Raw genomic sequence first — 27,065 nt, 5'->3', positions numbered from 1 at the left:
TGAGAATGACCACGCCCCTGCCCTGTTCTACCCCGCTCCGGCCCCAGACGGTGTGCTGCAGCTGTCTTGTACCCCGCTCAGCTGGTTTAGAACACCTGGGGGCTCATTTATAAAATAGACTTAGGATCAATTTTGATCATCAATTTTGATCATGTATAAGTAGTTATTTATACAACTTTACTTTGACGTGGAAATGATCTTATCTCTACACAAAGTCTAGACTTGATGTAGGTTTTTTTCCTGCTGGTTATATATGGATATTATTTTTTTCCCCTTGCAGTTTGATGTCAGACCATTTCTTTTTCACATCAGCCACAGTTCTGTCTTGCTGCTCCACTTCATCACTGCAGTGGCGACACACTCCCAAGCTACCTGTTTGGCTTTGTCAACCCACTATTTAGTCCCCCGAATAATACGTGTTGCCTGTCTTCAATCTCCTCTACCATCGCCGTGATCTCGTCTTCCAAAAAGTTTGCTTTTCTCTTTTGATCCATGGCGATTCCTGACTAAACCCTCATTTGTGCTAGCATTCTATAAACGGAAATTGCGGATTGTAAGGCACGTTCAGGTGCCGTCAATTTGAAGTTAATTTGAGATTTATAGATCACAGGTGCATAAGTTACAAATGGGCTTCTTAGAACCTGGTTAAGCAAGAGTTTTTATGCTCAGTATCTTTTATGAATCCAACATAAAAACACTGTCGGAAATGATCTTAAGACTAAGTTCAAGTATAAATCTAAGAACATTTTAATAAATAAATTAATACAAGGTAGTGTGTGGGGACCCAGACAGTGGGCACAACGCCTAGCTCTTCTACAGCCTCTCTGGGAGGGACGCAGGGCTCTTCCATGCGCACGGCCCATAGATTTGAAGAAGAAGATGCTACGTTGAGTGCTGGTGCAGGACAGTGGCAAGCCTGCTCTCTCTACCAGTGTGCCAGTCAATATCACTGTGTCTGAGAAGGGTGCAGACACATCCTCCCAGCTCAGCAGGGCTCTGGCCTTACCCTGGCTCTGATTGGCTATCTGGCCTGTGTCTCGATTGTGTGTTTGGTGACAAGCATTAGCGTGGTGATGCGCTGGATGAGACACAGAGGCTACCTGACTTGGTTGGGCCTCCCACTCTCATAAAGACCTCCACCTGCAGCTCAACACGGACAGGTCGCTGCGCTGCTAGAAGATGGAGGGGGGGGTGTGGCAGCAGTGACAGGGACAAATGCATATTACATATGACTGCGGGGGGAACGCTCTCTGTACTAGACATGCTCACTCAACATGTGTTCGTTTGCACAGTGAAAGGGGTGGGAATGGACATGGTGAGTAGGATGTGGGGGTATGTGGCAGTATGGGTCATAATAATGAGGATATTGAGGTCAGCTGTTGACCTTTGACTGCTTATTGAATGAGGTAAAGCTAATAGATTTGGGTTGTTGCATTGAACCTATAGCAAGTAGCCACCACTCATGACCTCACCAAACAGAGTGCCTGACTTTTTCTCTGTCTGACTTTATGTGACTCATCCCTTTAATTGGCAACTCCCTGAGTCAAGCCTCAGTCATAAGCAGATGGAAATACACCTTCATAGAGAGGAGAGTTTTTTGCTGTATACTATTCACATATTTGACCTGCTTTTAATCAGAACTATATTTGTCATATATCGCTGAACATATGTGTTTATTGAACTTCATGACCCCTTGATGCTTCATATGAAAGTACAGTAATAACTTCTGCATGGCACATCACCCATTCATAGAGAGTAGTCCAGTGTATGAGAGAATTGCAGGCCTGGCCGTAGGGCTTTCCTTGGCTGCAGGCCTGGCAGGGCTCTGTCTGTGTAATCCAGCCCAGGGTTCAGAGGATCAGTGGGGCAGGGTAGAGCTGCAGATTACTGCCCCTCTCTCTCTCTCTCTCTCTCTCTCTCTCTCTCTCTCTCTCTCTCTCTCTCTCTCTCTCTCTCTCTCTCTCTCTCTCTCTCTCTCTCTCTCTCTCTCTCTCTCACTCTCTCACTCTCTCACTCTCTCTCTCTCAGCCTGGCTTTGGCTATTGATCCAGGGTTTGGAATGATATATTTCCTAATCTATAGTAGATATAGCTTGAGTGGAAAGCTCCTTTGTCAATACGTTGGGAGAACTGTGGTTAAATATTTAGCATTATTAAGCTTGTTTTGAAGTTGCTTGTAACAGGAGTATGTTTGATCCTTCCTCTCAGCGGACTCGCTCAAGCACGTCACTGGAAAAATAGTCAGTTCAATAATTCACATGTTCTCTCACACTGCTTTCTCTATCGCTCTCTCTAGCACTGTCTCTTTCCTTCTTGTCTTCTATCCCATGTGACATCTTGTCTCTTCTTGGCCCACTGAAGGACAAAATGGCTTCCAGTGCTGATGACTGAAGATGGCATGCCATCAGTGGCATTCTCTAACAGAATCTCCTCTCTCTCCAGCAAAATCCAGCCAACAATGACTGGCGCTTAAACCAGCAGGGACAGAGACCTGGACCCAGTGGGTAGGTGTTCAGCTTCTTTGAACATATACATCACACGTGCACACACACACACACACACACACACACACACACACACACACACACACACACACACACACACACACACACACACGCACACACACGCACACCCTCATTCCTATACGCATTCACAATTGAATTTAATTTGCACAATGTGAATTAATAATTTGTGCCTAAGATATGCATTCCATTGAAAGACATGAAGACGAAGGCAGTTGTGTGTTTGAACAGAAAGTATACATTGGTGCCCCACTACTCTCCACACAGATCCAATAACACTGAATAATGGGTCATCTAATGGTTGTTATATGGTAGTTGTGATAGAAGTTGTGAGTCCTTCAGTAGTAGTTGAGTAGAAGTGATTAATACTGTAGATAGTGTGATGATAGTTTCGTTGTCAGTGTGCTTCCATAAGAAATCAATCAATAGAGATCGGATGACTGTTGTGTGGGTGAGGTTAGAAGTACGCTAGAGTAGAGGTAGGGGCAGCCCTCTGGTTGTGGTAGTGTTGTGAGTATAAGGCCTGCTTTAGATTAGCAATGTCTTTCACACTGTATTGTCATTTCAGACAGTAATGGTAGATGTGACTTGCTGCCTCATTTGCTTTTGTAGAAGATGCTTGGGTTATCTGATACATCTTGATTAACAGGTTGTGGCTCTATTGGTGGAGCAAATGTTGAGCGTCTGAGTGTCTTGGAGTTATTAGCCCCTGATTGCATACTGTATCATTCAAAGAAAGTGAGACAGCAGATTCCTTAATGTTATTAGTCATTGCGCAATTTCTATTTTGTGGAGGCACAAAATAGAATGTGACACACCATTGTATTGTAGTTCCTTTTCTAGAAACTGAAAAGGAACCTTGTTGGCTAATGAAGGAGTCCATCTGATTGGCATTGGGCTGAAGGAGTGACGACCAGAACTGTTTCCCTGTCTGTGTTTCAGCACATACAGGTACAGCACCAGCACCCAGGAGATATGGACACCGTACAGGAAGGCGAGGTAGAGTGGAGTAGGTAGAGCAGAGTGGGCTGTGCTGAGTGTGCAAGGTGGCTCCCTGGTCTTATACGTGATGCTGTCTGACTGACTGTAGGCTTCTGGCCTGGCTTTTGGCTTTTGAGTGTTTGATAATCTGTACATACTCTTGCGGTCGAGCTGTGTAGCTGAAATGGGTTGAGGCTTTGTGGTGTTTGTTTTATACTTTGGGTTGTTAGGCTTCGCTGAACTGTGTAGTTTTATTCGTAGTGTAAATGTACGTGTTCCTGTGGTTCTGTCCGTCTGTCTCTGTCTATCTGTCTGTTTGTGTGTGAGTGTATGTGGTTTTGCTAGCGTATGTGTGTGTTACTGACTCCCCTATGGCTGTAATGAACCCAGCAAACTAAATTAAACGTATCTCCCCAATCCTGCATTTCCAATTTGAACATATTTGATGGGTAAATGAAGGGATTGAGAAGAACCATATAATATCAGATCATCTTCAGCCACTCTCCAATATAAAAACATGCACACATTCTCTCCAATATAAAAACATGCACACATTCTCTCCAATATAAAAACATGCACACATTCTCACCAATATAAAAACATGCACACATTCTCTCCAATATAAAAACATGCACACATTCTCTCCAATATAAAAACATGCACACATTCTCTCTGTCTCTCACTCTTCCACCTACACAGTAACACACTGCATGTGTACAAGACTCATAGCATCCAATCAGCTCAGTTAGTCCTTACTCTGTGTGATTGAGTGTGTGTGTGTCAGCTTGCATATTGTGGATCTGTGCTACTTAATAACATCTATAGCACGTCTTGCTCTAAGGTCTTCTCCCAGCGTCCATATTGTCTGTGCTCTGTGATGCTCCGGGACCACTGCCCACTCAAAATGGCTGCTGGAGGCTGAGTGTTGCCATGCTGACAATCATGATGGGAACAGAGTGTCCTCTGTTTTGTGTCTGTGTGAAAGAGTGAGCGAGAGAGAGAGGTTCACATTATATGAGAGTGTGTGTGTTCATGAGAGAGTGCGAGACACAGTGGATGAGAGAGATTTGTGTGTATCTGTTATACTAACTCCTCCCCTTCCTCTCCTCCAGAGCTGGCCCCCATCCTGAGGGGGCAGGTGGTGTCGTAGCTGGAACAGGACCCTGGCCCAACCCCCCCACCGAGGATGAGCAGATCCAGGCTCTGATGGCTGCTGCCAATGGTGAGTCTGCTGCCTACATCTCCCAGAAATCCCCTTGCCTTCTCTGTCTTTAGCTACCTCACAATGTTACCTCAATATACGAGAGAGAGAGAGAGACTTTGTCTTTCTTTAATGAAACATTCTCATGTCATTAAAACCTCACCACCATCCCATGAAATAATAGTAAAGGGTATGTTATCCCTCCACCTTTGACCCTGTTCCTCCTTGTTAGCCAAATAGCCAACTTTGCCTGAGCAAACAGAAAATTCAACAAAACACATTTGGCCTTTTCCTTATTTGAATACCTTTACCCCATTATGAACATTCCAACAGTAAAAACCACCCATAACCTCTCACACAGACATTTCAACAGAGGCATTAATGGAAAGAACCTGGTGCACACAGAAAACATATGAATCACAGTTTCTCTCATAATACAGAAAGGACACCCCTGCCAGACTCCCGGTTCAATCTGTGCCAACCAGCTGTTAGTGGCCTGTGCTCCATGTAGAACCCTCCACTGGAGGTCCCCTGACCTCTTTGGTATTGGGGGGGGGGGGGGGTTTGTAGAGCCCCCTCCATCTAAAATCCACCATCCTCTCAGACCCACATAGCCCCTGCCACTGATGTGCCTTCACTCCTGTTAGGCTCCTAATGTTCCTTATCTTAATGCAGAGGTTGTAGATGGCTTTACCTCCCACCCCTTCAAACTACCCCAGGCTCAGAGTGTTAAAATCATTGGTGGCTCCTCCCCCTTTAGCCGCTCAAACACCCCCCCTTACTTGCTCAGACAGCGCCTTCTGAACCTCCTCCAGGAATCCCTCCAGCAGCCTAAGAGACGTTATTCCTGTTTGTTGTGCCAGGACTTCCAGGGTTTTCCACCCCTCCTCTCCCAACATTCGCAGGTCACCCAGCGTTAGTAAACCCGTTGCAATCAGTTGCCTTTGCAGGGTGGCCGACTGAACCAATCTCAAAGGGATGGCTGGGTTGTGGAAGATAGGCTCCTCCCACACCCACAGCCCAGGCTCCACACCTCCTCCCCGTGTGGGCCTTAGCAGCTGCCAGGCCCTCAGCACTGCAGTGTAAAAGTCTGAGAGACCTGCTGTACTCAGCTTCACGAGGAACAGCTGCCGGTCCAACATCAGTATGGTATCCCTAATCCGTCAGCTCTCCTCAGCAGCTCACATGTCCTTATTACCTCACCCTCAGCCGACATCACCAGTATGGGGGGGAGAGAGGGGGGTTGAGGGCAGCCAATTTATGCCAAAGGGAAGATGCCAGCAGGTTGTTGATTATCAGCACCCTCCCTCTATATGACACATGGGACAGGAAACACCTCCACCTGGCCAGCCTTGACACCACTGCCTATGTTAGCCCCTTCCAGTTCTTCCTGACCCACCTCTCCGAGCCTAGGTATGTTTTAAGCCCTTCAAACCCCACTACAATCCCCCTGGAAGCAGAGAAGGCACCCTATCCCCCCATGCCCCACACAACAGAGCTTTGCTCTTGCCCCAATTTGCCTTAGCTGATGAAGCTCTCCCGTACACCTTCAGACTAGTCTCTAGTGCCTGCATATCCTGACCATCCCTGACCGTCACAGAAACGTCATCTGCATATGCTGACACGGCTACGCCTGTCAATACACCCATGCCTGTCCAGCACACTCCTTGCAGTCTCCTACAAAAAAGGCTCAATGGCTAGTGTATATAAAGACCCCAATAGAGGGCATCCTTGTCTAATGCCCTGTTTCATCCAGACTGGCCTACTGAGCCCCCCTCCCACCTTGACCATACATGATGTCCCAGCATACAACATCTTCACACTGGTCAAAAAACTTTTCCCAAACCCAAAAACAGATATCACATTATACAGATACTCATGGTCCACTCTATCAAAAGCCTTCTCTTGATCTAAAGAGACCAGTCCAAAGTTCACATTAGAACCTCTCAACAAGTCCAACATGTCCCTGATTAAGAACAAGTTGTGCGTGATTGACCGTCCCGGTACACAATATATTTGGTCCTTGTGTACTATAGAGTCCATATGGGACTTCATTCTGTTAGATAGGACCTTGGCAAATATATTGTAGTCCGCACAGAGCAATGCCATAGGCCTCCTGTTCTTAAGTTCACACAAGTCTCCTTTTTTGGGCAGGAGAGTCAGAGCCGCCCGACGGCAGCTCATCGGCAACTCTCCTACCCCGACGCATTCACGCAACACGCAAAAGAAGTCCAGTCCAATTATTACACAGGATCTTTTATAAAACTCCACTGGGAGTCCATCGACCCCCGATGCATGGCCAGGGGACATCTGGGTTACGGCCTCTGCCAGTTCATGGGACAACAGAGGAATGTCCATTTCATCCCTTTGTGCCAGAGAGAGCTTAGAGAGTTCTGCAAACAAAACCTGAGCAAACATCTCTATCCTCTGATAGCCTCTGAGCCTCTGAGGATGAGAAAGTTGTATACTGTTGACAGATAAGCCAAATTTGGACTTTTCCCACATCCCACCATTGACTCAGACTCATACTCCTCTCTTTGCTGCCTCTACCTTTCCCAAAAAATCTGCAAACCTGAGCAAAAAGTGGCATCTTGTAAGAGCTTTACATTAACTTCCAATAGGATGCATGCCGAGGCCCTGGTGAAATAGACAGCCAAGCCATGGTTAGGTGGTGATCAGAAAAACCCATCGGGAGAATGGTAGCGCCCAAAAGCCTATTGCTCTGATTCCTGAACATGTAAAAACGATCAAGTCAGGCTGCACTCACCCTAGCCCCAAATCCCTTCACCCATGTCTACTGTATTATGTCAGCATTTTTAGTTCTACAAACATCCACAAGGTCAAACTGATTAATCATGGCTCTTCACACTCCCACTGAACCTAAATGAGGCTCATACCCATTTCTGTCTTTCTTAAAATCTATTGTACAGTTCCAGTCACCCGCCGACCACCAGTGTCTCCTCAGGCACTATCTGTGAGAGTTCCTGTCTAAGACACACAAATAGAACCCCCCGCTCTCTCGCTGTGTTAGGCGCATACACATTTATAAAGACAAAACCCATGTTGTTAATTTCTGCTTTTACAACAAGCAGCCTACCCCTACACACCTCCTTTGCGGAGCAAATTTTTGCACTAAAATTTGTCCCATGGCTCAACACATTTGCCCCTTTCCACCAGATCCCCCAAATCAACTCCATTCACCACATCACTATGCATCTCCTGCAGATACACCTGTACTTTCTTTTGTTTTACATATTCACCCAACACACTCCTCTTTCCCGCATCTCTGGTGCCATTTATATTAAGCGAGCCTACCCAAAGAGTCTCCATAAGAAGTGGGAGAAAAGTCAGCAAAAGAAGAGACCAATAGTAAAGCTTAAAAAGCCACAGTGCCAGAAAGAAACTATTAAGCTAAACAGTGTCTGAAGGTAGACCTTACACACTGTTGTGACCCACTTCCTCAACCTAAGCCGTTTCCTGGGTGAGAAGACACCATGCCCTTCATTTTTCATAGCATGTTGTACTGATCTTATAAACTTTCTCGGGTCAGAAGAAAAAGCCTCAAGATGAACTTTTTCCCCCTTGGTTTCATTCAGGAACCTTGTCAGTTCCTTCACCGTGTACATTGACCCCTCTGGTTGACTGGCTGTCAGCTCCGGAGTCTGAAAAAAAGACTCATCATCCTCTTCCTCAGACTCACTTTCCTCCTCCTCATCTCTATCTCCCATCCTGACAACTTGCCCTTCCTCTCTGGTCAGGGCCTCCCCCCAGCACCAGGCAAAGGTTCCTTGGTGCCTTGGACCACAACAGACTCTCCCCTCCCAACTTCTTTCTTCTCCCCCTTTTTCCTTTTCCACTTGACACCCTCCTTCACCCCCTAGTTTCATACACTTCACCACTATACTCTCCTCATCCACTTGCATAACCTGACTAGACCAGCCTCATCTACATCACCATCCATAACCTGACTAGGCCCAGCCTCATCTACACCACCATCCATAACCTGACAAAGCCCAGCCTCAGCTACGCCACCATCCATAACCTGACAAAGCCCAGCCTCAGCTACGCCACCATCTCTAGCCTGACAAAGCCCAGCCTCAGCTACACCACCATCTCTAGCCTGACTAGGCTCAGCCTCATCTACACCACCATCTCTAGCCTGACCAGGATCAGCCTCATCTACACCACCATCACTGGCATGACTAGGCCCAGCCTCTGCTGCCTGCATCTCATTGCCCCCTGCACATTGACCTCGATTTCCCCCACTGGTGCTTGTACCCTCACCTTATCTACAGCCTTTATGTGGGCACGCAAAGCTCTATTGTCCCAAATCCCCACACTCAAAACCCCCATAGACTATCTGTGCTGGCAAACCCTGCGTACAACCCATCCGTTTATTACGGATGACTTGATCATCGTAATAAACGGGGGCAAATTTGCAACTACCACCCTGGTCGAAAGGGGTAAAAAGAGGCAAACTTGGCAACAACACACCCCTTACCAATATTCCACTAGCAATGAGCCTACCAACCAAATTTGCTCTTTTCTTGAACACAACCACAGCTTTGTTCATTCCGGAAGTATAAATTCAGCTCCTACCTGTTCACCCACCGAGAGCAGGACCTCCTCCACCTTAACTTCATTCTCAGGAACACACCTGAAACCATGCCATAACGAGAGCCTCTCCTCCACACTAAGCTGAGAAGCCATCACACACACCACACCTTCCAAACCCCAGGAAACTAAAACTCTGTCCTCTTCCACCCTAACTTTGAAAAAACCTGTGGATACTGCAATACAGTTTTTCTCAATTGCTAAAACACTAAAACCCATTGGATGAAGAAAGTTCTCAGTTGCCTGGACTCATTTAGCTAATTCTGCAGTCTGTTGTCAATACCTTAAACCATTTCACATGGTAAAACACAATTTGCAGATCTCACTTAGACTTTTCAGCAAAACTCTAAACACATTCTGCACTCTAATGCACATGTCATCCATACTGGTAAACACAAGTGGCAACAATCAAATACAAATAGAGAACATATGTCATTGATTGTACACAACCACTCAAAACTGATTTAACCTGTTTCAAATGATGCGACACAACCAATATAAGCCAGTTCAGAGAGCAAACAGGTTGTTGAAGGTGGGAAGGAGAAAGTCTGAGAATGGATACTGTAGTACAGTGCATTGTTGGCTGTATACTGTACAATGGATGAATTGTATGGCCCTGAACATTGTGCTTTCCATTTATTAACAGTACTGACTGCTCAATCGATTTTGACTGGTTGCAGGTTCATATCAACAAAGAACAATAATTACAGTATCACAGAGACAAAGGACAAGTTTGTGAGATGCAGGGTACAGTACTGTAAAAATAGGGGTAGAAGGAGGAGGGAGAACAAAAAACAAAATTGCAAAGAGCAAAGCAGAGTAGTAATTTCTGATAAATTTTGAGCTACTATGATAGAATATGTTTTCGTTCAACAAAAGACAATGACGGAAAAAAATGAATATTTTTTTAGATAAATGTACTTCTCCCTGAGAATTGTATGTTTTGAACAATGTGTTTTCTATTTTTCTGTGTATTGTTTACTGACTGCTTGAGAGTGTGTATCATTTTGATCACTTTGTTTATGATTTGAGAGCAGTGTTTGATTTTGAACACAGGTAAAACTGTTTTGAGGCGAATGTTTCATTTTGCAAGAGGAGTCAAAGGTTATGTAAATAGTGCTTGAAGATGAGGTTTTGTGTTGAATGTTTTCAGGAAATGGAGCAAGGTTTCAGAAATTGTGTTTTAGCAATTGAGAAAAACTGTAACCCTCCACCATAGAAAACAAAAATTGAAAGAAAAGACCAAGGACAGGATCAAGAATAGTTAGGACAGAGCCCTCCGCAACAAACTTTCAAATTCCGAGAGAGAGAGAGAGAGAGAGAGAGAGAGAGAGAGAGAGAGAGAGAGAGAGAGAGAGAGAGAGAGAGAGAGAGAGAGACTGTTCTCCTCTGAGGACTGATGGTGAGATAAAAATCTCTCTGCCACTGGGTAGAGCTACAGAGAGAGCCCTGTTGGAGAGCAGCATCTCAGGCACCAGATTCTAAGTGCATACGACTTTGTTAGATCAGAGTGGCAGTTGATGGAAACAACCCATCCTTCCTGTGTTTGCCGCCATTAGCACTGTGTTATTCTCTACAGTCCCTGTGTATGAATGAAGCAACACAGAGGGCTATGGGACACAGAGCTCTTTGTTTCAATGCACTCCAGCTGCAGTCACTCAGAAACCTGTGCACTGCCTCTTTCTCTATTACTGTGTGATTAGCCAGTGTAGCTAATTCTCAATTCTAAATGATATTTGATTATATCTGAATGTGCTGTGTGAAGTTATTTACATCTGATCTCTGTGTGAGAGAGCGGAGGTTCTATATGTTGTGGGGAGGGGCTGCCTGGCGCAGAACGCCAGTGCTGAGTGCTGAGCTGGAGCTGCAATGCAGTGCAGCAATGACTCTCAGTGAGTAACGAGTCACTCTCTCTTCACAGCAGCACAACACACACAGCTATAACCCTCTCTCCCTCCCTCCCGTCTCTCTCTCAGAGGTGAGCGAGGTGACGGCGACCGTTCGACCCCGCTACAACGCCCAGTTCCCCATGCAGCATGTGCCTGACTACCGCCAGAACGTCTACATCCCTGGCAGCACGGCCACCCTGACAGCCAACCCCCAGCAGATGATGTCCCAGCCGGCCCTTCAGGGCCCGCCACAGGCCATGCCCCAGGTTGACGTCCCCAACGCTGCCCAGACCCCCGCCAGCAAGAAGAAGTCCACCAAGAAGGACAAGAAGTAAGCCAAGCTAACACCAAACCAAATCGCCACTGACACCAAGACCCTTTACCCCCATATTGCAGAGCATCCTTCCTCAATAGAAGCCTTGATCTTTCTTTTTCTTATACCATTCAATCTGATAGTTCAATCTGATATTCCCAGCGTTGTGGATGTAGTGAGCATATGTCAAAATGTTGGTAGTGGGCAATTGCTGTACTTCTTACTCCTATGGTAATCACAGCTCACTTCAGCTATAGGTTATTGGTTTGTGGTGTATGTGGACTGGGAGGGGTAGAAAAGTAGATACAAGAAGAGGGCATGAGCTGTATTTTGGATTCAGATGGATTTCAGGTACCTGGAATTCATATAGTGATCTAGCTCTGCATTATAGCATTCTAAAGAAAAAAACATCTGGTTGTTTGTTTTCATTGAAACCTTTGATGTTTCTCTAAAATGCCAAGTAGTTGCTTCTTATTATGACATGAATTACACTACCTTCTTGTTTATTTAGAGGGCTTTCTTTAGCTCTTTAAGGAATGAAGTAGACAAGACATGTTGCCTGATTCATCCTAAAGATGAAGAACCACTGAAGATAAGCCTAGACTAACATACATTTGAAGAAAGAGGCTAGCTCAACTTCGTCACAAAATTCCAATTTCATGTGAGAATGCATACCGTGGCATTAACATTTTAAAATGTAAGGTTCATTGTAGTTATGTGACTAGTAAGCATAAGAACAGATTCTGATTTTGTGTTACTTATAATGGTTACCATCAAAGTATATCCAGCTGCTTTTTAAAATCTTGTCCAAGCAGGATTCTGTGGTAACTTAGATAATTTATCCATGATTGTAACCTTGTTCCATCATTATTGGTAGAATCCTGTACTGCATTAAAACTGAACTTTGTTTAAATAATGTAACAGTGTAAAGGTGATGGATCAGTGTTTTATAAGCTTAGAACCAGCATTATTTCGATATTGTATCAGCGTTGTTGTAACGTTGTATTAGCGTTATGCCGAGCTGGCCCAGTGTTATTGGCTCTGCACTGTGGCCCTCTCTAAGGCTCATAGACAGAGTCCTGTGACCACTACCCCAGGGTTGTGGGTTACGGTTAGGGTTAGACAGAGTCCTGTGACCCCAGGTTTGGGTGTGTGGTAAAGGCATAAGGAGGGGAAACAGTGGACAGTCTCTGTCCTCTTGCCACGTGTACAGTATCTCTCCGGCTATGACAGCCTGTAAATGTGCTCCAATCACTTCTTCAGCCCAGACCACAGGTTCAGTACACTACAACTCCAGGCACTGTAGGACGTTCTGTAATGGACAGTTTACAGGCAATATCAGGACCATGGACAGAGACCACCTCCCTCTCCTCTCTTCAAAGCAGTCTGGGGCACAGAGAATGTTTTCAGCCCATCCTTAACCCTGCCAAATCCTCAGCTGCACTGACACTCTGCCCCCATGTAAATAAGACACAGCCAATCTGAGAGAGAGACATCACTCTCTCACCACAGCCACACAGCTGACTAGTACTGGAATGTTTTGAATATTTTTCAGGAAAAAATCGGAGAAAAAAGAGAAAAAAAACAAGTTGTTCATATTAAATGTAGTGGTGTAGTGACTAAGATTTGAGCAAACTGACTCGACCAAGATGTAAATAAAACTAAAACTTTCAAAAGACAGTCGTAACTAGAGGCTTGTGAAATTTTTCGTGCATATTTTTGTGTTTTCTCTCAATCACTTTCTTTCTTTGGTCACACCAAACTTTAAATCTTAACACACAACACCCACATGTCTTTTAAAGTGTGATTCCATTTCCCTGCACCTCTTCCTGTGTTTGTGATTTTGATCAATTGTTTATGCTACTGGAATGCCACCCTTGCTCATATGAATATAACTATGTGTCTTCTAATCCTCTTTATTCTATTGTTTTATCTTCTGTATTAAAATGCTTAGCGCTTCTCCCTGTTACACTTATTTTATATGCTAAAATGTATATCGCTGTTTATTTCTTTATGGTTTTTGTTTATTCTCTGCTCACTGACATTTCCAAATAAAAATCTCTTTTGAAATGATGTCTGTGTGTGGCCGTCTCTTTAGTATTGGTGTGTTTTTTTACTGATGAATGATGCTTTGTTAGCTGGTAAGAGGCAGGGGATTATCATAGCTAATGGCAGCGTCCTTATTGGATCCTGTCTGTTGGAGTTGACTGAACTGGAGCCATGGCTCTGTTAGAAGTAATCCACTCTTTGTTCAGCACAGTTCAGCCACAAACGATGGAGTGGAGCGGGACCCTAATCCTGTACCTCACACACGCCTAGTCCCTCCCCCTTTATAACATTCTAAACCTCAAATGCCTAGTCTCTCCCCCTTTATAACATTCTAAACCTCAAATGCCTAGTCTCTCCCCTTTATTACATTCTAAACCTCAAATGCCCCCCTTTATAACATTCTAAACCTCAAATGCCTAGTCTCTCCCCCTTTATAACATTCTAAACCTCAAATGCCTAGTCTCTCCCCCTTTATAACATTCTAAACCTCAAATGCCTAGTCTCTCCCCCTTTATAACATTCTAAACCTCAAATGCCTAGTCTCTCCCCTTTATAACATTCTAAACCTCAAATGCTTTATAAACATTCTAAACCTCAAATGCCTAGTCTCTCCCCCTTTATAACATTCTAAACCTCAAATGCCTAGTCTCCCCCTTTATAACATTCCCTCAAATGCCTAGTCTCTCCCCCTTTATAACATTCTAAACCTCAAATGCCTAGTCTCTCCCCCTTTATAACATTCTAAACCTCAAATGCCTAGTCCCTCCCCCTTTATAACATTCTAAACCTCAAATGCATTGTCTCTCCCCCTTTATAACATTCTAAACCTCAAATGCCTAGTCTCTCCCCCTTTATAACATTCTAAACCTCTCACATACCATTAGAGTTAATAAGGTACCTTGCAAACTCAGCATGTAGAAAGACCATCAAAGTAAGTGTGTCTCTGCAGCTCACATATCAACAGCATGGAATGACACATGTGTGGATGAACTGCTGTCTGAGTGATGGATCCCAGTCCATTTTCCCCTCTATGCTCATAAATCACTGTTCCACCCAGATCAGCAGTTATGTGGGCTCTTTAAATCCATTGCGCTCTGTATCAGACCTGACCCATTTTCAGCCCACATTTAGTCAACTGGGGAATGTGAAGGCAGAAAAACGTCAGAGAGACATGGAACAGAACAGGGCTCTACAGAGAGTTCGGAAGTAGGATATAAACTCAAAGCCATGTATAGTTATTTTATCCTCAGAAGATCTGCAGGGGAAGGAGATACTCTGGACACTTTATAATGCCATTATAATGAATTATATCCTAATGACATCTTTCAACAACTTACATATGCATTTAAAATACGAGATACATACATAATGCCTTCATATATACAATAATATGCTGCTTGATTTAGGATCAAATACAGTGACCTTGTTTTGGGCGTTCAGCCAGTAAACTCATCCAATCAGGTAGTTTGATTCCATCATAAAGATGTGAGATTAAGGACTTCTTCAGGACACGTTTTATGACAATGACAACGTCCTTTACAGCACAACCTATACACTTTCATTGTGTAATGAATTCTACATCCGTGGACACAGAGGACGCAGGCATCTCACTGTAGGTCCCACATTCGCAATGGCCTGTCTATATATAGCTACAGGAACTGCTGCAGTGACAGACACACACTCACTGAGTCACTGGGAGTGACATAACAGAAACCCCTCTCCCAACGATATACAGTATGGAAAGGTGTTAACATTTATTTAGCACAGGTTGGTGATACACAATTAGACACAAATATGCTCTTATAAAAGCAATTTGTATTATTATTATTTTCAACTATTGTGAAATATTATTGAGAAAACAATGCAATACACTTCTGTCTTTAGTAAAGCAGTAACATTAATTTCAGAGCATTGCTTTCATGCAAGTCATCAATTCCCATACTATTCCACTTTATCTGGCTGATGAAGTAAGCAGAGCACGTCTATCTTAATGCCACAAAGGATGAATACCACGATATTTCAACAACATCTTTATTACAGTTGTATGACATAAAATTAGCAATAATCCTACAAAAAAACTATATTTTTAATATTCTATACCTTGAAGAAAATAAGGCCTCCATTTTCTTAAATCAGATGTTCTCGACTCTCCTGTTGCAGACACAAACTGTCTGCCACCTGACACACTAGAATTACTTCAGTGCTGCTGTGGTTGCCAAGGTAATGAGAGAAAGCCCGGGATTTGATGATGCAGATCACTATTTCCTCAGCTGCTCATGAGGCTGGGAATAGAGAGGGGGTAGAGCACATGAAAGACTGTGTTGACATCAGCCCTAAATACATGCACAGAGGTTAAATCAGAGGTTCCATGGAAAGTAAGGGGATTGAATAGTTTAATAGAGAGAAGAACACAATAAGGTACATGGAGAAAATATATGAATGTAAGACAGCATAGTAGGCTAAACTAATGTTTAGTTCCTTGCCTATGTATCATAGATGAGGGGAAATCTATCTCTATCAACTCAAACCAAACTGAACTACAGTTATAGACTAATAGAATAGAGTTTGCAGTCATCTCTCTTCCTCCTCCACAGTCTCACCATAAACACCACAGGAAAGCAACGTCAAACAGCAGGACGGTGTTCTTTCCCCAGAAACCCTTTAAATCCCGATGCCCGTGTAACCCAATTAAGAAACATTCCCCTCATCGTTTATGAGAGTTAGGAGTTACTCTCGTGGACTACAAAGGGCTTATGAGTGAAATGACTTGGTAATGATATGGTTGAGTTAACAAGAGAGAGACAGAAGGGAAGTTGCATAAGTATATTAAAGATATAGTAGTGACTGTAAAAAAGATCAAGGGAAAGTACAAAAGAGAAAAGTTAATCATTGCAAGGCTTTGGTACCATAATAACTAGGTTGTGAAAAAACACTGTAGCAATTATTTTGATTGCAGTACTCTACATATGCTTAAGTAAATTAAACAAAGAAGTTGAACTATCCCTAAGTTGTTCCTGTTTCCGGCAGGTCTTTCAGCAGCAGCATTCAAGAGTACATCCCTTAAGCAGCTTTAACATGAGTGGTCAGTGAGGAGATAGAGGAGAGTGATAAGACCTGAATGAGGACTACTGGTGCTGCTGCTGGGAGGTCACCCTCTCCAGGGCATATCCCATTCACTGCTCTTCCTAAGCACATACAGAGAGTAAGACTGAGACTGAGACTGGGACTGCATTAAAGGATCAGGGCAGACATATAATTATCGCAGCCAGCAGCTGCTGCATTGCTAAGCCTTCCATTTACACACTGTCGGGGCCATTAAATCGGCCAATCAGATATGCTGATGCTCTGATAAAATAATGAAGGACATCTTTCGGTTGAGGGGTTTAGATGGGGGGGTTGTCTATAGTGCACACTACAACACCCTCCACCCATCTCCACAACGACTCTAATTTAGGATGCGTAGTCTAATTCCTCACTGAAGAACCCCCTCGTGGATATTCTGGTGCATGCTTCTAAAGAGTTTCTGTGTGGTGGTTACATCAGTCACTGACAAACATTGAGAGGAAGTGCCACTCCCAATACCCTTCATTTTACCCTTCCTTTCTTTCATGAGGCTCCCCCATCTTCCACCCCTCATTTAGGAGTGTGCCCAGTAATCTGTCTGTTACCATGCAGACTTACACTTCTTTTGTCAACAAAGTCGTGTGACTTCATTGGTTTATTGCCTGGTGTCCTTGGCAACAGCTAAGTAATGTCTTCCCCAACCCGGCAACACCCTTAAAATTTTCACAGGGCAGATGTCCTGTTCAGACCACAGTCTCGTGCCATTGGTCACCCTCCTTAGGAAAGGTAAACTATTATGTTTCCTCTGGTCATTATGGTGAGGAAAGGCCAGCTGACCAATAACACTTGGTGTGATCATTAGTTTTTTAATGACCACGTTCCAGAGGACAGTCCTGCCATATCCACATTATAATCTCCATCTGTCCCCAACAAACTATGGACTTGTTTTATTTCTGTCTTCATAGACAACGCATTTATATACCTCCACTTTCACCAAAAGATTATTCAATGGTAAATGTTATATATCAGGCTTCATATACTGTTGTTTTGCATCCAGTCTCAATGACTATAATATTAGAAAGATGTTAGAAAGAGACTGCATCGTAGCGTTGCTGTGGCTCCTTGTTCTGCGAGGCAGTTCTGGAGTCAGTTATGGGGAATGGGGTGGGAGAGTTATTCTGCTGGAATAAAGGACTCCATCTGGTGAAGGGAGAATGTGATCCACCCCCCCCCCACACACACACACACACACACTTCCATTCTAGGCCCAGTCACACAGTAAACACAGAAGCACAGCCTGTGAAAAACCCCACTGCAGCTGCAGTTGTCATGGAAATGGAGGGCTGTTGACTTAGGTCTCCCAGCTGCTGATGATAGGAGGATTGATCATCCTGCAGAATGCGGGTCAGAGTTTAAACACAGACCAACAAAATCATAAACCGAGGCTGTGTTTGGGTGTACACAGAAAGTGTAATAATTGTGTCAGTGTTACATCAGCTCTGCTTCACACTAGAATGCCTAGCAGAGAGAAGCTGAAATCATTATTAGGCATTGAGAGATCTGAGAAAATAATCACTCTGCTGTTGCCTACCAGTACCACCAGCTCTCTTGGCCTAAGTAAACCAACCAGCCTCCCACTCTCTATACCTCTATTTAACCCGTTTCTATCGTTACCACCTCCTCCTGCTCACTGTGTCATTCCTTTATATGTATCCGTTACTACCTCTCCTCTACCATTCTGTCTCTTTATTTCCTCCCCCTTTCTCCTTCTCCCTGGTCTGTCTTCATCCCCCTCTAATATTTATGAAGCATGGTGGTCCTGCAGAAAGGAGGGGGAAAGATGTAGTTCATCCAACATCCAACATCTGCATCCCCCCACACCCACTCCACCGTTGCCACGGCACCCCTCATTCCTCAACCTACATTCGGATTTGTTATCAATGACCTAGACTGTGTGCTGCCTTTGTTCTGAACGATACAGCTTCGGAGGTTAGAGGGAGGAAAGAAGGGTTGACCTGTTGTGTAAGCTCCACCTGTGACACAACATGCCTCCATGCATTGTCAAATTCCATCCGTGACAGTGAATTGGGTTTTCTTTCTCCCCGTCTCTCCCTCTTCTTTAACCCTGCCGTCCAGCATTCTTTTCCGTGTTCCCCGGGAAGGAATATATCAAAACAGTGCAACGTCCCACACAGTAAGAAGATTACTGGCTCACTTGGCTTCTTCAGCTTTCTTCATGACCCTGCTCTATTGTCTAGGTCCACTCTGCCTCTGTCTTCTCCCCGCTGTCTTTGTCCTATGCTATGAGTAGCAAGTTTTAAGTTCCTCGGCATACACATCACAGACAAACTGAATTGGTCCACTCACACAGACAGCATCGTGAAGAAGGCGCAGCAGTGCCTCTTCAACCTCAGGAGGCTGAAGAAATTCGGCTTGTCACCAAAAGCACTCACAAACTTCTACAGATGCACAATCGAGAGCATCCTGGCGGGCTGTATCACCGCCTGGTACGGCAACTGCTCCGCCCTCAACCGTAAGGCTCTCCAGAGGGTAGTGAGGTCTGCACAACGCATCACCGGGGGCAAACTACCTGCCCTCCAGGACACCTACACCACCCGATGTTACAGGAAGGCCATAAAGATCATCAAGGACATCAACTACCCGAGCCACTGCCTGTTCACCCCGCTATCATCCAGAAGGCGAGGTCAGTACAGGTGCATCAAAGCTGGGACCGAGAGACTGAAAAACAGCTTCTATCTCAAGGCTATCAGACTGTTAAACAGCCACCACTAACATTGAGTGGCTGCTGCCAACACACTGACACAACTCCAGCCACTTTAATAATGGGAATTGATGGAAAATTATGTAAATATATCACTAGCCACTTTAAACAATGCTACCTTATATAATGTTACTTACCCTACATTATTCTTCTCATATGCATACGTATATACTGTACTCTATATCATCGACTGCATCCTTATGTAATACATGTATCACTAGCCACTTTAACTATGCCACTTTGTTTACATACTCATCTCATATGTATATACTGTACTCGATACCATCTACTGTATCTTGCCTATGCTGCTCTGTACCATCACTCATTCATATATCCTTATGTACATATTCTTTATCCCCTTACACTGTGTATAAGAGAGTAGTTTAGGAATTGTTAGTTAGATTACTTGTTGGTTATTACTGCATTGTCGGAACTAGAAGCACAAGCATTTCGCTACACTCGCATTAACATCTGCTAACCATGTGTTTGTGACAAATAAATTTGATTTGATTTGATTTATGATTCCGGCATTTTATTTCAATCAGTGGACTCCACACACAAGCATATATTCACACTTACATGAACACACAGACACATACAACTCACAATGAGAGCCATTGTGTTTGTATTCATAGTCATGGACGTAAACACAAGCATACGCCCTGAAGCACAGTGGGCTGGGGAGGAGGCTAGACTAGTCAGAGCCAGTACATTTTATTTTTCTCTTTGATGGAACCACATTGAAAACACAATATGTCCACCATGCATCTCAATCAACCAGAGATGTTTTATGGGGGTTAAGCCTCAAGATGAATACAATCCTTTGAAGTAATAAATCACAAACAGGCTGTTTTACTTCTAGGGGTTCAATGAGCAGATTGTAACACAGGTTAAGGTAATCTCCCATTAGCAATGCAGACCATACATCCTTCAGCTTTAGAGTAAATTATGCTGTTTCTTTTTCCATTTAAAAAAACATCTTTTCACTATTCTATATTATGTAGTGTTGTTTATATTATGAGCATTTTGTTGTTTGTTTCTTTAGTAATGTTGTAGTAGTACATTTTGTGAGCTGTGTTTTAGGTCAATGTGCATGAGCAATTTGTGAGTTTGTTTTATATAGCTTGTGCAGTGTTTTCTCTGAACTGAACAGATGTAGGTTGACTGGGTGGGGGTCAGTAAGAGGATGAGTAGTCAATAAGTTACTATATAATCATTCAGTCCCAGGAGAAATGAGCTGTTGTTTGTCCCAGGCTCCAGTCCTGTTGATCTCCACCCTCACTGGATTCCCACTCTGTCTTTAAAGCTCCAGATACATCTCCACTCATCAGAGTGGTCTGACTGGTAGGGACTCAGCCAGGGCAGACAGAGTGATGCAGGGGAAGACATGATCACTGCCCTGGGCTCTCACATACGTGCATGCAGACACAGTACAGGGTAGTAAACATACAGACACACATTTCCAGTGAGGCATGGAGACTCACTGCCTGGAGGGCTGAGGGGAGTCTCTAGTCCAGGCAGCACTGTGACCCATGCCAGTGTCTGTCACATCAATAACATCAACCGTGGCATCAGAGAGACATAAGAAATGACCCAAATACGCACATGCATATAGTGTTGACAGAACTGGATTCCTAGAGGTAGAGAGAGGAGAGTAGGGAGGGATGAAGGTTGAGGGGACAGAGCACATGAGAACCAGAAAACAGATTTGTAGACACATTCTTGTTATACACACATGCAGACTGCCGTGGTAATTTCCTCTATTACTAAGTGAAAGGAGAGTTTACAAACCACACACAAGTCAGAGTTATATTTTAAACTTAATATTTTAATAATATGAGCTTCACCATAGCCCTTTGACTCTCAGATGATTTCAGTGTCAATAAATGCATTCTGAGAGTGTCAACAAAATGGCAACAGATCTTTTATAGCAAAGATCCACCTCCGAGTCGACATGACGAACCACAAATAATTTGAAAACTGCACTAAGGCCTTTTACTTGAGAGAGGAGTATCCCATAGCCAGATAGCATTAGCTATAAATTATCATTCAGTTTGCTCTCTTAGACGAGGTTCTACTTCTCATTCTTGGTACTTCCTATTACCAAAACATTACCTCATCCAATGGCATATATCAATTGTCAATTCTAAATACTCCCATCTCAAATACAATCCACCCCTGGACAAGCTACTATGAAAGACAAGTTTCAACATCAGAGGGGACATACAATGGTTCCAGACACTACCACACTCCTCCCCCCAATGGGACAAGGAGGGAGTGACTGGAGTACAGACATAGTGGAGCCCTTCACATGGTTTCACAGATATATTCATTATGAAGACAATGTTCAAACCTGACTTCTCCCCTTCTGATATTCTGCCTATTACCAGACATATAAAAGACAAGCCTGACCTCTCCCCTCTCTGGGCCCCAAGTGACTTTTCCCTAGAGAAGAGAGAGGAAAATGTAACTGCCAACAGTATAGTCCAAAAGAAGACATTCAATGACAAGTATAAAATAAATAAAGCATCTTATTTATCTATGTTACCTAACTAGTTCTGATTCAGCTAGGACAAGACAAAAAAGAGACAATGAGTAAATACAAAATACAGACAGACAGACACATATGTGCACATATTCAGGACCAGATACACTACTGTATCCAATAAGTACTCTTACAGACAGTTGTGGCTGCTTTGTGTGGTGTATTGTTGTCTCTACCTTCTTGCCCTTTGTGCTGTTGTCGGTGCCCCAAAAAATGTTGTACCATGTTTAGTGCTGCTATCATTTTGTGTTGTTACCATGTTGTTGTCATGTTATGTTGCTACCATGCTGTGTTGTTGTCACGTCCTGACCTTAGTTAAGTTTTTATGTCTCTGTGTTAGTTTGGTTGGGGTGGGAATTCTAGGTTTTGTATTTCTGTGTTTGGCCTGGTATGGTTCCCAATCAGAGGCAGTTGTCGATCGTTGTCTGATTGAGAACCACACTTAGTGGGAAAACAGACTGCCTATAATTTGTGGGTAGTTATTTTCTGTGTCTGTGTTTTACCATACAGAACTGTTTCGGTTTCCATTTATTTCTCTTGTTTGTTTGTTTTCTGTGTTCAGTTTAATAAATATATTATGGACACTTACCATGCTGCGCATTGGTCCGATCTTTCCTACTCCTCCTCAGAAGAGGAAAACCGTTACAGAATTACCAACCAAAAAAGGACCAAGCAGCGTGGTAACCAGGAGCAGAGGGTTCTGGAATCTTGGACTTGGGAGGAGACACTGGATGGCAAGGGACCCTGGGCACAGGCTGGGGAATATCGCCGCTCCAATGAGGAACTGGAGGCAGCGAAAGCTGAGCAGCGGCGGAATTAGCTAAGGCAGCGCAACAGGCACGAGAGGCAGCCCCCAAAAAAAATTTTGAGGGGAGGGCACACGGAAGAAGCGCAGTACTGGTCAGGCACCATGTTATGTGGTCAAGCTCAGGGTGTCACCAGTACGCACTCATAGCCCGGTGCGCTATAGGCCAGCCCCCCGCAAGTGCCATGCGAGAGTGGGCATCCAGCCAGGGCGTATTGTGCCAGCCCAGCGTGTTTAGTCTCCGGTACGCCGTTTCGGCCCAGGGTATCCTGTGCCGGTGCTGTGTGCTGTGTCTCCGGGGCGCTGGGAGGGTGCAGTGCGCCCTATGCCTGCGCTCCGCCCGTGCTGGGTGAATAGGGGCATTGAGCCTAAGGCAGAGGTGGGTGTGGTATGCACCAGATCTCAAGTGCTCACCCACAGCCCGGTTCACCCTGTGCCTGCACTCTGCAGGGTCCGGGCTAAAGTGGTCATCCAGCCTGGAGGAGTGGTGCCAAGGCTGCGCACCAGAGCTCCAGTGCTCCTCCCCACGAACCAGGACTCCTGTAGGTCTCCCCAGCCTGGTGGGTCCTGTGGCAGACCCACGCAGCAGGCTGTCTCTCCATCTCCTCCCTCCAGGTTCTCCCGCCTGTCCGGCGCTTCCAGAGTCTCCCTCCTGTCAGGAGCTGCCAGAGCCGCCCATCTGTCAGGAGCTGCCAGAGCCGCCCGTCAGTCAGGAGCTGCCAGAGCCGCCCGTCAGTCAGGAGCTTCCAGAGTCTCCCTCCTGTCAGGAGCTGCCAGAGCCGCCCATCTGTCAGGAGCTTTCAGAGCCGCCCGTCAGTCAGGAGCTGCCAGAGCCGCCCGTCAGTCAGGAGCTTCCAGAGTCTCCCTCCTGTCAGGAGCTGCCAGAGCCGCCCATCTGTCAGGAGCTTTCAGAGCCGCCCGTCAGTCAGGAGCTGCCAGAGCCGCCCGTCAGTCAGGAGCTTCCAGAGTCTCCCTCCTATCAGGAGCTGCCAGAGCCGCCCATCTGTCAGGAGCTTTCAGAGCCGCCCGTCAGTCAGGAGCTGCCTGTCAGTCACTTTTAATCCCAGGACCCCGTCCCCGCAGGAGGCCTTTTGCCTTTTGGTAGAACGTCATTGTACATAAGAACTTGACTTGCCAAGTTAAATAAAGGTTAAATAAATAAAATAAATATATGTTGATTATCTAGAGATGTGTCTGTGAGGTGTTGAGGGTTCTGATGGTGCTGTACGGTGTGTTCTCAGGATCAGCCCATGGCATAATTGAGGTGTCATGCTGACAGGCGAGTGACAGCTTGCTAAGATTAGCTGGCACCCTGGTAAGTCTCAGTGTTAATGAGCGTGGCCCTTTGATTCCACGCAGTGTGTTTTACATGCTACAGTGAAATCTCTCATCACTGGCATATGTACACGATTACGGTCTCCGCCACTGACGAGCAGGAGATAGAGACTGACAGTTATCTGGGTTTGAGGTGAGGTCATCCTCAGAGCATCACTATACTCAGGGATAGCTGAGGAGAGAGGCTGTGCTCTCTGAAAGGTTACTGTGCTCATATCAATATTAAAAACATGCTAAAATATCCTGTACAATAGTTACAAGATTATATTTGATAAAGATCGTTATGATTATTATAATGTTTTATTTTGGGAAACGGGGATGAAGGTTAACTGGTAGGTGTTGTCCTCATATTAGCACAGCATCCCCCTGCTCAGTCTCTTTCAGTCTAGGGTTGTCATTGTTTTCTATTGACTTCCTTTAATGGAGGCTATTTTACAGACAGAGGTAAAATATAGATTGTGACTCCTTCAGGTGTAACTTGTTCTACCTGGAGACATAACACACCCTCCTCCAATCAGAGGACAGTGGAATGCAGCCCTTCCCCGATAGGTCCACACAGCCCCCTGGCTGATTACAGTATTGATGGGTGGGTTAGCGATGGGGGCAGGGGCGGAGGGAAGGAACGTGTTTGTGTGTGTCTGTTTGGGGGACAGAGGGTGGGGGTAGGTGGGTAGCTGTCTGTCTGATTCAAAACTGACCTGTCTTTTAGTAATAAGAACCAATTAACTTGTTATTTACTGATACAATAGCTAGACAATAGCCTCCAGCATTGACTGGTTCTGGGTCTGGTCGGTATTCAGATAGGGTTACAAACCATTCCAGGCATATTGCCTCCTCTACAGACACTTGAGCAGCCTACTGTAACCCAGCAGACACAGATGGAGAGAAGTCTTTATGCAGACTGTTCAACAGAATATGACTGACTCAATAAAACAGGTCCTATTTTCTGTCTGTGAAAACGTTTTTGTTGAATATGATAGAATTGTATTGAGTCTGTCTGTCTGTCTCCGTGATTGTCAATCAGCCCTCTCTCGCTGCCCGGCCAGGGATTTGAGTTCTGATTCAACATTTTCAGAGTTTTACCATTTCATTTCACATCATGGGTTTTATGCATGCACCTATTGCATGCACCTATGCACCAATGGAACCCAGGTACAAAGGTACAAAGCAGAACGGAGTGTAGTGCTCCCCCTGTCGGAGTAAGTCATGTTTTATCTCAGAGAGGCAGCGACATCTTCCAAATCACACTGACACAATGTCACACCTCAGTGACCTTCCAGCAGGGTCAGCTCCCAGGCCTAAGCGACATAAGCAGTCTACTATTGAGAGCAAGAATAATCGAATACACCAGGTGCAATTTCAAAATTTGGTTGTGAATCAGCAGTTTCTCTTGCTATGTCAGTCACGCAATTAGCTGACAATTAGCCATGTCAATTTTTAGATTGGTAGTTAGCCAGCTATCTAAACTTGTAGGAATCATGGCCAAATCCCGGCAGGGCACGCAGGACTCGTGTCCAGGGGCCCTAACCTCCAGGGGGCCCCCATTGATTTGGTTAATCACTCACGAACAAAAAAGACACACTCACGAACATCTGCACATAGACAGTCACAGACAAAAAAAACTACAAGAGAAGTTTAAACAATATCTATTCAACAATTAAAATATGGCACTTAGCAAAAAAGCTATTCTCTCTATCCCTTCTGTGAACAAGGGTCCATTATAGCTCCTTCTCCCTCTCCATTCTTTCACTGGGCTTTGTTACTCATCTCTCCATCCCTGTTGGAACAGATGGGTCCATCAGAGAGCTTTATTCAGCCATAACTAAATGATGCCTAAATATAGACGCAGCTATGTATTTAATAGAACATCTTCACTGGGTCTTGGATCAGGGACAGGCAGGCACCATGCTCCTACTGACCTCAGGATGTCATATAAAGAGTATGTGGCCACTGACCCTGTTTCAGTTCCAGGCATAATATTGTCTGGTGAACTGCCTCCAAATGATTTCAACATGCTCTGGAAATGACATTACAGGTACATTAGTGCAAATGAAGTTTGGATATTACCTGTCTTGTTATTGTAAACTGAGATGGGAAACATAGGCAATGTAATATTATACAGTGCCTTGCGAAAGTATTCGGCCCTCTTGAACTTTGCGACCTTTTGCCACATTTCAGGCTTCAAACATAAAGATATAAAACTGTATTTTTTTGTGAAGAATCAACAACAAGTGGGACACAATCATGAAGTGGAACGACATTTATTGAATATTTCAAACTTTTTTAACAAATCAAAAACTGAAAAATTGGGCGTGCAAAATTATTCAGCCCCTTTACTTTCAGTGCAGCAAACTCTCTCCAGAAGTTCAGTGAGGATCTATGAATGATCCAATGTTGACCTAAATGACTAATGATGATAAATACAATCCACCTGTGTGTAATCAAGTCTCCGTATAAATGCACCTGCACTGTGATAGTCTCAGAGGTCCGTTAAAAGCGCAGAGAGCATCATGAAGAACAAGGAACACAACAGGCAAGTCCGAGATACTGTTGTGAAGAAGTTTAAAGCCGGATTTGGATACAAAAAGATTTCCCAAGCTTTAAACATCCCAAGGAGCACTGTGCAAGCGATAATATTGAAATGGAAGGAGTATCAGACCACTGCAAATCTACCAAGACCTGGCCGTCCCTCTAAATTTTCAGCTCATACAAGGAGAAGACTGATCAGAGATGCAGCCAAGAGGCCCATGATCACTCTGGATGAACTGCAGAGATCTACAGCTGAGGTGGGAGACTCTGTCCATAGGACAACAATCAGTCGTATATTGCACAAATCTGGCCTTTATGGAAGAGTGGCAAGAAGAAAGCCATTTCTTAAAGATATCCATAAAAAGTGTTGTTTAAAGCTTGCCACAAGCCACCTGGGAGACACTCCAAACATGTGGAAGAAGGTGCTCTGGTCAGATG

At 44.5% G+C, this 27,065-nt stretch overlaps 1 protein-coding gene across 5 annotated transcripts in view; it reads left to right on the top strand.

Annotated features, from left to right (window-relative positions):
• The window catches only part of LOC135548363 (protocadherin gamma-A5-like), a 36,988-nt gene extending 23,396 nt beyond the window's left edge, over positions 1 to 13,592 (top strand). For 2 of the 5 annotated variants that reach the window (XM_064977889.1, XM_064977890.1), the window contains exons 2-5: positions 2,442 to 2,503; positions 3,464 to 3,520; positions 4,615 to 4,724; positions 11,294 to 13,592. In XM_064977889.1, coding sequence (XP_064833961.1) covers positions 2,442 to 2,503; positions 3,464 to 3,520; positions 4,615 to 4,724; positions 11,294 to 11,541 — 477 coding nt within the window. In that variant the 3' untranslated portion in view covers positions 11,542 to 13,592. Of the gene's footprint in view, positions 1 to 2,441; positions 2,504 to 3,463; positions 3,531 to 4,614; positions 4,725 to 11,293 lie in introns of those variants that run through there. The other 3 variants (XM_064977892.1, XM_064977893.1, XM_064977894.1) reach the window with 2 other exon arrangements.
• The last annotated feature ends 13,473 nt before the right edge of the window (positions 13,593 to 27,065 follow it).

The sequence above is a fragment of the Oncorhynchus masou genome, chromosome 11 (assembly GCF_036934945.1).
Source record: "Oncorhynchus masou masou isolate Uvic2021 chromosome 11, UVic_Omas_1.1, whole genome shotgun sequence".
Classification (NCBI taxonomy): domain Eukaryota; kingdom Metazoa; phylum Chordata; class Actinopteri; order Salmoniformes; family Salmonidae; genus Oncorhynchus; species Oncorhynchus masou.
This window is presented reverse-complemented; position numbering and strand designations above follow the sequence as displayed.